We start from the raw sequence: 13,670 nt of genomic DNA on the forward strand, positions 1-13,670 counted from the left end.
GGTGACCCTCTGGAGGGGAGCTTGGGCACTCAAGAGGCTCCTGTCTCACTTTAGCTCTGTTCTCCTTAGCCCAGCCACACCCCAGATGTACAGAAAAGTTAGGTCCGTGGCTCACCTAAGGCCCTCTGCTTCTTCACCCTCCTCACCAATGGCCAGCACCTGGGGCCTGGGTGAAAGAGGCTGGGGCGAGCGTGGGCTCCCAAGGCTGCTGTGCACCCCAGTCTCTGAAGCCTGTGCATTTGCAGTGCTGTGCGAGAGACCAAACAGGAAAGGTGGTGCACCAGGGCCTGAAGCTTCCGCCCTGCAGGTTGGGGTAGGTGGCTTCAGAGGTGGGGATTCGGGCCGGGGAAGGAACCCAGGAAGAACACTGCTCATTGGCCCAGGCTGCAAGGTCAGGGAGGTCCAGGGGGACGGGCACTGGGCATGGGAGGTGAGGAACTGTGTGTGCACGGGGCCGTGGCTGAGCCAGGGCTGCCGGATGCTTGTTAAGCAGAACGTGTTTTAAAGGCTTGCTGATTAGATGGACAGGAGGAGGGAGCCAGGTCTGCGCAAAGCTGCAGGGTTAAAGTGGAATGAGAAACGAGCCTAGGATGAGACCCAGCCGTGGAGTGTGGTTGAGAGGTCACAGGTGGGCTTGGTGCACCTGTACGGGCAGGTGACAGGGAGGTGGAGCCGGTCCTTCACCCAGGACTAGGGGCTGTGGAATGCTGGGTCCCAGCATGGGATCCTGGATGGTGCTCTGGGACCTCACCTCAAGTTGCAGTTTCTAACTTCCCCCCATTTTCCTTACACGTTGTGCAATGCAAGTCAGATTTTCTAATCTATAAGACCAGAAGATAGGCGGAGGTGTCCTGTTACTCCACGCCCAACACCTGGGGAATGTCAGGGAGCAGCTCTGTTGAGCCTCGTCCTGACTCATGCTCTGGTGTTTACCTACCAAGGTCAGGTCAAACTTATTCCACAGGACTAAAGAGTAAAATAGGGACAAAGGAGAGAGAGAGGGGGGGGAATGGATGACCTGCTTCCTCTCCATGTCTTGTTCTTACACTTGAAGTGCACTTTCCACACCAAGCAGACAGGACTCCAGCTTTGGTAGGGCGTGTGCTGTGGTTGCTCTGCTGGTTGACAACCCCCTGGTGGCTTCGCTTAGAGAGTGCTCAGTTGCTTTCCTTAGCATAAGAGCATGCAACCCCCAAAAAAGTGCGGGTTACCTAACCGTCTCTGAAACAGAGCAGTCACCTCTACGCGCACTCAGTGGCCCCGAGCATGCGGACCCTGCTGGGTGCCAGGCGTGATGGCAGGGCTGAAGAAAACAGGTGTTTCGTGGGGCGGGGGGGGGGGGGCTGGGGCCGACAGCTCTGTTTGCTGCTCAGCCCCCACCCAAAATCCCCCTGGAGCTGATGCCACAGGTACCCTCCAACTCTCTGTGACCCGAGTGGCTCACACCACCTTACATTGCTCCCCACTTCCGAGCCTGAGAGCCAGACCTCAAGGCAGCCCGCAGGCCCTGCTGCCCCCCTCCGCCCCCACCCCACACCTCCCTGGGTGTGTGGGTGCTCTCCCTCCACGGGTGTCGGGCCACCCACCTCTGCCAGGTGTGCCTTCCTAGTGGCTTCATTAGAATCACAGGGTTGGGCTGGGCTGTGGCTCGGTGGCAGAGCACTTGTCTAGCTTGTGTGAGGCATGGGTTCGATTTTCAGCACCACAGATAAATAAAACAAAGTTCCTCAACAATTAAAAAGAATTAAACCAACCAACCAACCCCAGGGGCTCCTGAATTGCCTCAGGTGGCCCCCACAGCGGCCATTACACCCCTAGTCGTCCCTGCTTCTGGCCATTTAGAATGTCGCTGCGTGAACACACAGAGTCTCCATGGTAGAGCAGGTCCAGGCACCTAGCAGGGGCCAGTGGACACTGACCCAGTGGGAGAGTGGTCGAAGGGCCACCCCCGGAGCAGGAGCATTGTTCGTGGACGCTGTCACATGGAAGGTGACGTGGCCTCTGGGTCCTCGGTGTGTTCCTCTGGAGCTGTTCGTCCTTCTTGCGCCTACCTCCTGCCGTTCTGGACTGCGGTTCTGTTCCCACGTAGCAGCTCTCCTGTAGCACGAGCTCCTAGCCAGGGCGACGGGCACGCTGGGGTTCGAGCTGATACTTTGGGGTAAACTGTTTTCAAAACGCAGGTTCTTGGTCCGTGTGCTTTGAGCCATGCGGGCACCTGAAGTCACAGACCCGCCACCGTCCATGTACATTGTCACTGTGCTGTCACTCTCTGGTCTTCTGTTCCAGATGCCATCAGTTCCACGAACCCGCGGGTCATCGATGACGCCAGAGCGCGGAAGCTCTCCAACGACCTCAAGAGGTGCACATACTACGAGACGTGTGCCACCTATGGGCTCAACGTGGAGCGGGTCTTTCAGGACGGTAAGTGCCACCGAGACTCTGGTAGCTCTGTGACCCAGGTGCCACTCCAGAACAGGCTCTGCCCGTGAGTGGTGACAGGCCCAGCAAGGGGACAGAGGAGATTGCCCTTCTGTTCCACTGTCAGTGGTGTGCTCAGGAGAAAGAGGAAGTCACCTGCCTGAAGACGGCCCTGGGGTGGGTTCTGTGTCGCCTTCTCGCCCTCCTGGGTGGGCAAACCTCTGCTGGCTGGTTCCCGGGCTCCGTCAGCCTGCGACGGGCAGATTTCCCATGTGAGCGCTCATTGTGCCTCCAGGCCTGTCTTTAGGGAAGGGCTTAAATTGGGCTTTCAGAAACCTAAGCTGAGAGAAGAGTCAGGTTTGGGCCACTCAGGGCCTGCCCGAGGTCCAGCACTTAGAACCGTGGACGCCATTGCATTTGATTTTTGATCTCCCACTTGCAGGGGCAGCCACAAGTCAGATGGGAATATCTCAGAGGAGCTTTGGGTTCTCCCAGGGGTCACACTCATGTCCACAAGGGGGTGCCAGGTGTCAGTTATGAGCTGGAGTGTGACATGGGGTGGTCTCCGACTCTGGGGTCAGAAGGTCTGGGGAAGGTTCTCATGGAGTTACAGTCTTGAGGAGGGTGCCCTGGGCTGGGGTTCCATTTCTGCTGATGTCTTGGGAATTCAGTCCTGGGCCCCCCACTCCTGGTTTAAACCTACAGAGGCAGAAACATGTCTGTACCCCCTGTTCTGGTGTGACGGGATTGTCACAGAGTGGGCCAGCCAGGCCTGGACCCTTGAGGGCCTCCTGGGCTGTGCAGAGGTCATCGGGGCCTGTTGACCCTGTCAGCACTGGCACAGTGTCTGCACTGGTCCTCTGGCCCCAGCGTGGGCTGCCGGGCCTGCTCGGCTCTCCAGCTCCATTGCGGGTGAGCCCGAAGGAATGCCACACTTCCCTGCTGCAGCAAGGCAGGGTCTCAGGTTCGTGCCCCCCCCCCACATACTCATTGCAGCCAGGCTCCTCTCCAGCTCTGCCTCTCACCTCCTTTTTAGCACATTGGTCCCGTTGCACCCTTCCTGACTCACTGTTCCTCCTCACCTCTCCCAGTGCCCATTCTGAAGAAGCTGGACTCCCCTGAGAAGGAGCTCAGAGCCCCTGGGGTCCCACTGTCCTCCCCTGCCCACTCTGCAGCCGGCCCCGCCAGGAATGTGTCCTGTGGGCAGCAGCCTTTGTGTGAAGCCCTCACAGCCCCAAGTCACTTGGTGTTTGCGGCTCCACGAACCTTAGAGGACTGGGAAGAATCACCAAGGAAGTGCTGGGCTCCTGAGAGGTGTCTCCGACAGGGTTTGGTTACTGTCTGAGCTCATGTGGCGTGTGGAGAGGAAGAGCCCAGAGCTGCGCCTGGCTTTCTTGACACGCAGCCACGCCCATCTGGGGCTCAGCAGGCTTGGTGGGCTCAGCCCTCTCGGCCTGCGACAGAGCGCCAAGTTGTGCAGCAGACCTTCTGCAGGTCTGGTCCCTGGCGCAGGTGATCAGAGATGACTTGTGGGTCAGTTTATTCTCTTCTGTGATTACTTCTTACATTTATTGTGGTTATCAATGTGAATTTTCCTTTATTTCCTGAAGTATCGTAAAGTTAATTCCAGGGAACAGCGAGATTACAGGGCTTCCCCACCAAACACCGTGTCTTGGTCCATTCTGGCTGCTGTAGCAGATGACCCTGGACTGAGGTCTGAAACCACAAAGATCTCTCTCAGGTCTGGAAGCTGGACGTCCGAGGTGGAGGTGCGGCTGATCTGGGGCAGGGGAGGGCTCTCTTTCTTGCTTGCAGGTGGCCCTCTAGTGTCTTCACAGAGAGCAGTGAGAGGTGGCAAGCTCGCTGCCATCCCCACCTGCACACTCCTCCCACCCACGAGGGCTCCACCCCCAAGCCCTGATCACCTCCCAGAGGCCCACTGCCGGCCCCCACGCTGGGGCCAGGGTTGTAGCATGACAGTTTTGGGGGATGCAGACCTGAAGTCCATAGCACCCCAGAATGCTGGGGCCTGCCTGGCAGTTGCCTGGACAGGAAGCACTTCCCTGGCATCTTCAGGTAGGGTGCTGGCCGGGGGTAGAGGAGAGTTCCAAAGGCCAGTTTGTCAAGACAAAGGAAAGCGTCCCTGCCACCCATCATTCCCAGAGACCCTCGAGTCATGCTGTGCTCGGGGGCCCATGCTGTTGTCTGGCCACATCCCTGGCGGCCCTTTTTTATTTTTTATTCAGGGTCTCACTGAATTGCCGAGGCTGGCCTTGAACTTGCCGTGCTCCTACCTCAGCCTCCCGAGTGGCTGGGATCTCGGGCATGTGCCACGGTGCCTGGCAGTGGTGCTGTTTTATGTAGGGGTTGTTCTATTACACATCCTGGCGTCAGTTGTGTGTAGAACTGAATACTGGGCGAGTACTCTGAAGATTGTGAATACTGGTGAAATCTCAGTTCCGAGCGCTTGTTGCCCGTCGCTGTTCTAAGACATGCTCTGCTGCAACTTTAGCGCTCACCTTCCTCAGCTCATGTCCACGGGGCAGTCTTGCCCTGACCACGGTTGTTGCGCCAGGTCATGATCCATGTGAAAGGTGCAGTACAGTGGTCATCGGATGGCTTAATGGTCTCCATGGCCAGTCCCAGTGGTCTCCTACAGGAGGCCTTTCCTCCCAGGGTGGGAGAGTTGCTCAGGTCAGAAGAGCACTGGGACTGGGTCACCAGGGTGAGAAGGGTTGCCAGTGCCCGTTTCACACTCACCGGGGGTTCCTTTGACAGGCGGGTGTGCATCCTGTGGTGCATGGCAAGTATCCGGAAGTGATCCCCATTCTGGAAAGGTCTGTGCCGATCTGGCAACCCTTCGCCCCAGCTGGTTCTGATTATGCTGTGATTGCCGTTCTGGAAAAGCAGTCTTTCAGCAGCCCTCCATTGGATTTGGCCCCTGCCTGGTGATCCGTATGCCGATCGAGAGCCCAAGCCCGAGAGGGTGCAGGACACTCCTGAGACTGTGGGACAAGTCGGGGCCTTGGTTTTCTCTCCTTCCTTTGATCACAGAGATTGAGATCCTAATACACAAAGGGTTCTGCTTCACACTCAGCATCCGCAGCTGCTCAGACCTCATTATAGGAGCGTCCAGAACCAAGGTGGCTGCACCAAAAAACCTGTTTGTGCAACCTAATTGCATGTGCTAGAGCATCATTAAGAGCTGCCATCGTGTGGGGTCAGGACTGGGTTCTGCTGACGCCTCGGTCCTTTGTTCCCACTGCTAAGGGACGTGTCACTTAGGCCTGCTGTGATCTTCAGAGGACCCCCTGGTTCTCACTGGGATGGTGGCCCATTGTAGTGTTTGTTTTTGTTGCTATTGTTTTGCTCCTTTATTATGTGAAAAGTTAAATTAGAATGCATGTGTGTTACAACCTTATTTCAAAAATAAGATTTTCTTCCGTGAGTTCAAAGCAAAAGCAAGGTGCAGAGCAACTCAGTGAGACCCTGTCTCTAAATTAAAAAATACAAAATAGGGCTGGGGATGTGGCTGTGGCTCAGTGGTCAGTACCCCTGAGTTCAATCTCCAGTACACCCCCCCACAAAATTTTTTTTTTACCTTTACTTTAGTACAGTGAGGGGGGCTAGTGCATCACTAAGCAGCTGTTAGCAGTCCTTTATCATGTCTGATGCCTCATGTTTGAGTGTAGGAGAATAGCTCTTTCATCAAGCCCATTTTGCAGCTGGTAGCTGCCCTGAGGCATCGGCTTCCCCCAGGCACACAGTGTGGCTTCCCCCAGGCACGCAGTGTGGCCTGTAATGGGAGTCGGCATTTTGGGCTTTGCCTGCGCCCTTCACTGTCCACCCACGTCCATCACTGGTCATGCTCTCTCTGTCCAGCACACTCACTGCCCGCTCTGCATGGAAAAGTTGTGTCTCTGAGACTTCCCAGGACAGGTGGGTGGGTGCCTTTTTTTAGGACCCTGTGAACCGGGTCACCTGGGTCACACCTGGTCAGAGGGCTTTCTAAAAATGAAGGTGACCTGAAGAAAGTGAGGCTCAGTAGTGCGTGGCTGGTAACGTCAAGTTGGGAGGGAAAAGGGTACGTTCCGGTCCCTAACGTTGAGATGGCGCTCTTCCTGCTTTGAGGGCCGCCCTGCTGTGGTCATCCATGGTCTGCCACCACTGGTGTCCCGTCAGGGCCTGTCGCTCCTCACAGGGTGGAACCCGGTGGGAGTTAGAACCTGCGAGACGCCACGCCTGCCCCCGGCTGGCTCCCCATCTCCCCCCAGTTGCGGGGGCCTTGCCTGGTGTTGGGCAGGTGTGTGTGGCCTCTGTGCCGTCACCCTCCTGTCCGTCGGGGGGTGCCTGCGTGTGTAGAGTGACTGCTTTTAGAAAACGTGGCGTTGCCCGTGCTCCTGGTGCGTCTTCAAGCTCGGTTAATTTGAAGGACGTCTCATAACAGGGTTCAAACAAACTGAAGCGTCCATGACAGAACCCCCTTCTGTGTGGAAAACCACGTGTTAACAAGGTTTTCATTTAGTATTTTTTGAGGAAAGTTCGGGCTCAGAATTCCTCCCAGTTGCGTGGCTGTGCAGCACATTTACCCACGAGCCAGGCCCCGGCTCGGAGCCCCACGAACGCTGCGTGTGTCAGGATGGAAGTGGTCTCCAGGCTGCCCCAGGTCTCCAGGACTCGCTCGCGCGTCTGTCTGAGGTGAAAACTCTGGTGCTGTGAGGAGGGTTCCTCTGGTCACTTCCCATTGCTCCCTGAGCTCTGCCGTCTCCTTCAGGTGGCCCCTTCCCCCGCTGCTCTGTTGGCTGCTCAGTAGACCCAGAGGCCAGGCTTTTTTAAAAAATACTTATTCTTTATTTATAGGTGGACCCAATGTTTTAATTTTGTGTGGTGCTGAGGGTCAGACTCTGTCCCTCTCACATGGTAGGCCAGCTCTGCCTCTGAGCCGCCACCCCAGCCCGAGGCCAGGCTTCTAAGGAGGAATTCTTTCCTCCTTAGCAGTTGATCTGCCTGAAACCGCCCGCCCAGGGTCTGGGTGGGGATTGTCCTCATCAGCAGGGAGACCCACCCGCTGCAGCTGCTGCCCTCAGGGTGGTCGGGGAGCGCTGAGGGTGTCGGGAAGGGGTTTGACTCTGCTGTTGTTGGTCTTCACGTACCTCAGGTGCCCAGGGGTCAAGACTGGGGGTCGGGGTGCGCCCTGGAGGGTCTTTAGGTCAGTGGAGAGGATGCTTCGCCCTCACGCCCATCCTGGCCACCGGGCAACAGCAACCCCGGCCCCGGCCTTACACCAGGTGGGGCCTCGCCACTGGCCCACAGCAGTGAGGTCGGGGACTGGAGCCTGCGAGCTGTGAGCCAAATGCACCTTTTCTCTTTGTTGGAGAGGCATTTGTTCCAGTGACGGAGAGCCTGTTGACCCACCCTCTAGAGACCACGGGGAGACGCCGCTTCACGTCTCACTTCAGGTCACTGTCATGATGCAGAATCAGGAGCAGGGAGCGGGCATCTCGTGGTGTGGGAATGGGGGCTCTGGTCTGCTCTGGCCGTTTCCACCCCTGTCTGGAATCTCTCATGCTGTGCACCTCTGTGGAAACGCAGAATGTGCACCGATGCACGGAAGTGCCCGAATTGACTCTCCCGCCACCAGAGTTAGGTCATTGAGCAACTATTAGTAAATGCTCTCTGTTTTGATTTCCGCGTTAAGACTCGTCTCTTCGGCTCACAGAATTAATTTTATCAATGACATAGAAAATGGTTATTATAACACGAGTCTGCACGCGCATCGTAACTGTGTTGCCCCAGGATTCTTCCCTAATGGCTTCAGCCAGCTTGAATTAGCTTGATGTATCATTAATGCATACAAATGGCTTTTATTTTTGTTCATAATCTATTCATAATGCCACGGCATTCTGTTCTTTCTAATGTTTTTAGCATGATTAAGTGCTGATGTACGTTTTGACCTACTTAGCCCTCCACAGAGTCTCTGATCAAAAGCTTAGGGGCGTGGGGAGTTTTCTCCCAGCTGCTTGGAAGCCCGTGGTTGGTGACATTTTTCCCCTTCAGGAGTACGGATCCATCCTTTTGCCATCCACTGAGGAGTACCTGCAACGGTTGAGGTTCGTGGCCCTGAACTTGTTCAGTTCCTGAGAGAGTGGTCAGCCCCTGCAGAGAGGTGGCCCTGGTGAGTGGTGAAGTCCTCTGACAGAATCTCTTGTGTGGTTCTCGGGGTGAGCCTGGCCCGAGTACAGTGAGGGGTCAGGCTAGGGGAAATGGTCGGTGTCCCTAAGGCAGGGTCTGGAATCTGGGGTGCTGCTGAGGTGTGCTGCAGGTCAGCACACCTGTTAGCCGTGGCCCTGGTGCAGGCAGCACACAGTGAAGGTGGACTGACCTGTCGAACAGAGGAATGCCTCCGGGAAACTTGGAGGAGCAAGTGAGGTCCTGGGAAATCATCCCAGTGAGGAGAGCGGGCAGAGATGCCTGTCCAGGCCAGGTGTGCAGGCGCCTTCTGCATGGCCTCTTCCCTGACAGCCGGTCTCCCTCCCGGCCTGTTCCTTAGGGACCTCTCTGCAAGTGAGATGGCCAAGTTGGTCAGGGACTTGTGCAGTGTTAAGGCAGCCATCGAGGGCCTGTCCAGTTCAGGTGTCCTCCTGCAGCCGTCCTTCCCTGCACCAGGCCCACACTGGATTTTAGTTTAAAATCCTTGTTGGTTTATAAATGAAGAAAAACACCTGTAGGCTTCTCTTAACGTGGAAACAAGCTCACCCCCGCGGCCAGTTGTCACAGCGAGAGACACCGTCTGCTGGGGAAAGGCCTGGGCCCAGAGGTGGCACAGGAGGCCAGGCTGTCCTTGCTGTACCTGCAGGGGGCCTCGCGTTCCTCAGGTGGTCTGCTGAGGCTGACAGGGCGTGGCTCCTGGGGCACAGATGGCACAGAGCCGGCCCAGAGGTCTGTGTGGGGCTGGGAGCTTTGGAGGCGAGCGGCGATAGAGGAAGCGGGGCCCTCCCTGGCTCCTCCGGCTCCTCTGAGGGGGTTTTACTGATGTGCTGCTTTGTCAAGCTCATGGTAGATACCTGGGGTGGAGAACACTCTGGGGGCATCAGAGAGAAGCGAGACCCAGTTCCCTGGGTTTGGTCCTCCCCTGGCTCTGCATCTCCTGGCTCTGAAGGGCTCCGAACTGCCCAGAGGAGGGCCAGGGTGCTGTGGTTACGAAGCACATTCTGGTGGCCACAGCCACAAATGTGGGATGTTTTGTTTCCATAATGTCCATCTGGACAGGCTTTGGGTGGGGCCTGACCCATCACCCAGGCCGGTGACTCCCAGCCACCCGAAGCACACCCCCATTGGTGAGCATGACATCTCGCCAGGTTAGTCCACGTCTGGAGTGCCAGCACTGGGATGTCTCCCCGGGAGTCCCTGCTGTGAAAAGTGCAGGTTGAGAGCCAGATGGGCCTCTTTAGTGCTCTGTCCTGCCCCCGCTGGCCAGAGACCCCTCCCAGGACGGACATGGTGGGAGCACGTGGGCACTGCTCTGCTTCCCGACTCTGGCGGCTGCCCCAGGACCAGTACAACAGCAGCTGCCCACAAGGCTGGACCGCTCCGTGGGAACGTGTGCCCGCAAGCTTGTGCTCAGACACATGCCCAGTAGTCTAGAAGAAGAGCACTCCAGCAGGTTTGCCAAGGGGTCGCCTGGCTTCCTGCTGCAGTGTCAGCCAGGGTGGGGCAGACACAGCCTTGCCTCTGGTCCTCAGCGCTGCCTGCGCAGGCTGTGTGACTCCCCCCGAGGAGAGCCCCGCAGCCCCTGGCCTGGCCCATGTCTACTTCTGCAGAAGAGGCTGCCTGCACTCCCAAGTACAGCTGTAGTTCAAGGTGGACATTGTGGTCTATGAATTTCGGAACTTTAGGAAAATCCCTCATATTTAATTTTGTAGGTCAACTGTAAGAGAAAATATTGGCCACCAACACAGTTACCTGGAAGCTAGGGAGCAAGACTCTGCTAGTAACTGATAAGTGGGTAGTGCCTGCATTTGAATTTGATCCCTGCCTCACCTGCAGATTGGCAGGACTTTAGAGTTGAAGGACTTGCAGCCGCCTTCTCCTGTGAAACTGTCCCGGTCTGCTTCTGTGTTAGCAAAGCAGAGGCTAGGGTTTAGGTCTGTATCTCCTGGTTGAACAGTTTGGCCTGTTTATAAATGTTACATGTAAAAGCCTTGATGACCATTTCTTTTTGCGGTTCTGGGGATTGAGCCTAGAGTCTCACACATGCTGGGCTAGCTCTCTACCACTGAGCTGTGCCCCACCCCTCCCTTGACCACATATTAAAACCCGGTACTTGAACCAAACTGCTTTTAGTAAATGTAAGCCTTATAACACCAGTGTTCTTAGCCAAATGCAGCACTCAGTGAACATGGGCGGCTTCCCTAAGGTTCCCTAGTGGGCACTGTTCTTCACCAAAGACTAGAGGTGGGTTGGCCTTTCCATCTGTGGCAAGGCCTCTAAGACAGTGCTTCAGATATTCCTGCAATGTGGCGTGCTGCCACTAGGGGGCATCAAAAGCACGCCTATGGGTTATTCTCATTCCACTAATTTTTTCCTTTTTCTGTCACCATGGAGAATACTGACATAATAAAACTAACGCTGGTTTAAGAGACCATTTAGACCTGTAATAAGACACACTTCATAAAGTGTGTGAAGTTACTGGATCAGCATCCCACAAATGCAGAAGTAAAAAAGTTTCATTCATTGGAATGAGAACAAAATAAAGATGAAACTATATGTTCTGTGGTTAAAGGAACATAATTCCTTTTTCCTTTTTGACCTGCAAGCAACTTTTGAGAAGAATCAAAATTTGGCAGAAGATACTCTGTTCTAGAGTAGAAAGTAGACTTATTATTTTGTCCATTGTTCTCTTTTAATAGAACCTCTGAAGCCTTCCACTGGCTGCTGTGTCAGCCAGGTGCTTGAGAAGGGTCTGCATCCTTGAGTCTGAGCAGGTGGGATTGCTGCCCTGGGCCGCTCTAGCTGGCCCTGCCTCTTTCTGCTCCCAGGGCTGTGGACTGACCTCCTTTCAGTCTGATGTGTGGACAGAGAGGGGACAAGGGACAGAATCATTAATTTTTTTGCTTTTACCCCTGCATGTTCTTCCACTGCATAAAGTCCTGTGGAATTTCAGAAACCCGCACCTCAGATCAGAAAACCTTGACCCTTTTTTATTTGTAAAATGGGACTTGTAATACTGTCAGCCCCTCAAATAAGAAATGCATCCAATTAGAAAGTAAATATCTTTCATCAACTAGATTCCTTTTATTAGAATACTTTGAGGTGGCATATCCACATTCTATTAAAAAAAAAAAGCAAATACATTTTGCTCATAAAAAGCAGCTTTTAGTCATTGAGGTCATAACAGTTTGGCAGAATGTCATGAGAACATGAGTTAGTCATTTCATCAGTGTGGAGAGTGACTCCCCTGTAAGAGGGTGGCTCTCTGAGCCGTGTTAGTGCCCAGGGAGGGCCCTTTGTCCATCCCTGAACATGAGGATGTTCCAGGTGTCCTGCACGGGCAGAGTGGCCTATGTAGCAGGTGTTCTAGTTGCATTCAGCTTCAGGGGAGTACAGGTGTGTGCTTTGCCTCTGCAGAAGGGGCACACAGCACTGCAGTGCAGTTGGGTTGCACACACTCCTAGGATCATGAGTGGTCGACAGTTTCATCTGGACCCTCATATCCTGCACGGGCAGGGAGGGTTCAGCCTGTCAGGGGCAGTGTCCAGTTCAGCCAGAGCACCTGGCTCTCTCCCTTAACTGGATTACTTTCTAATGGAGGAAGAAAAGCCTGCTGCACCAGTTCAATTTGAAAAAACAAGGATCTCATGAGTGTGATTCCTGATTATAAACCTCAGCACAGTCCCTGGTGACTCGTGCAATTCAAATAAAATGGAGCAGAAGTCACCGTAGGATCAGATTAGAGATTGGTGGCATCGGATCCTGGACACGGTGCTTCCCTAGGCCAGGTGCATGTCTTGCAGCTCCTGTGACACTGCCTCACTGCTGCGACGGGGACCAGGCATGAGTGTGTTTTGCTCTCCCTAGTGCCCAGCACAGCACCCACCAAGAGCAGCGCTCCAGGCCTCCGTGGTAGGTGGCATGGTCCCCACTCACCTGCCCTGAGGCAGCCTGGCCTGGCCTTTCAACCTAGGAAAATCGGCCACACATGCATCTTCTCCACGTGTCCCTTCTCCTCCCCGTGTTGGCTGTCCTCATCTTCTCCCTTTGCAAAATGCCGCAGCGCATCACTGGCTCGAACCAGACTTGCACAGGAGAGAGCATGGCCAGCACCGCTCTTCGGTTTTCTGTCCTCCTTCCTCAGCAGGCTCTCTCCCCAAATGGTTACTAGAGAAACACAAACAGTAGTTGTTTCAGTTCACGCCGCTATGTGAGATGAGGACAATTAGGAAGCTCTCGAGGAAATTAAGTGATATAGGAAGGCAGCCCTTGCCGCATACTGCATAATTAACCTGACTGCTGTGAAGCCTCCTTGTCACGGGGAGGTTGCAGGAAGGCAGCCACACAAGGACAGGGCCCTGTGCTGCCTCTCACCTGGTCGCTGGGGGACCAAGCTGCGGCTCTGGCTGGTCCCTGGCTTGGCTTGACCCTGGCTTGGCTTGTCAGGGAGGCACACAGCAGAGGCGGCTAGTGAGTCCACAGAGAGTTCTGAGCCTGAGACCCTTCACAGATTCACTTCACAGGTGTTTCGAGGGCTGCAGTAGCAGAAGGGTCCCCTCCTGACCAGCGGCTCATCTGTACCCCACGGCAGTGTGGGTTCCCGCCATGCAGATCAGATGGGCCTGCCAGGGGGGTGCAGGAGGAGGTGCTGTGGGAGGGAGAGTTCCAGGTGGGGGCTGCAGTGCCCTCTTCCATGTGCAGGTGGACATTAGTCTGTCCCGGCCACCTCTCCTGCATCCCCGGTCACCAGGGAACTGTGTGGTACAAGGTGGCTTCCAGGTAGACTGCACCACAAGAAGCCAGCAGCCAGCAGCCAGGATGACAGGGGAGTCCCACCCTCATTATTGGGTTTCTCCTTGGAAATGGTGGAGTTGATGTTGTTAAATGCATACACTTGTCAGAAGTCCAGAGCACCTGGTGGGCTCTAGGCACAGACCCCTTTTGGCTGACAGATTACGAAACTCAGCCAGATTTTATAAATAAAGATTCATCCCTAAGTTTTTTTGTAGATGTTTACCCAAGAATAAAGTCTGATGTTGGAA

At 55.1% G+C, this 13,670-nt stretch overlaps 1 protein-coding gene across 10 annotated transcripts in view; it reads left to right on the forward strand.

The window, feature by feature from the left end:
• AGAP1 (ArfGAP with GTPase domain, ankyrin repeat and PH domain 1) overlaps nt 1-13,670 on the forward strand; it is a 496,078-nt gene that overhangs the window by 209,411 nt on the left and 272,997 nt on the right. For all 10 annotated transcript variants that reach the window (XM_081261162.1, XM_081261161.1, XM_081261163.1 and 7 more), the window contains one exon: nt 2,287-2,421. In XM_081261162.1, the coding sequence (XP_081117288.1) occupies nt 2,287-2,421 (135 nt within the window). The remainder of the gene's footprint in view (nt 1-2,286; nt 2,422-13,670) is intronic.

The sequence above is a fragment of the Spermophilus citellus genome, assembly GCF_964194105.1.
Source record: "Spermophilus citellus genome assembly, chromosome: 11".
NCBI lineage: Eukaryota > Metazoa > Chordata > Mammalia > Rodentia > Sciuridae > Spermophilus > Spermophilus citellus.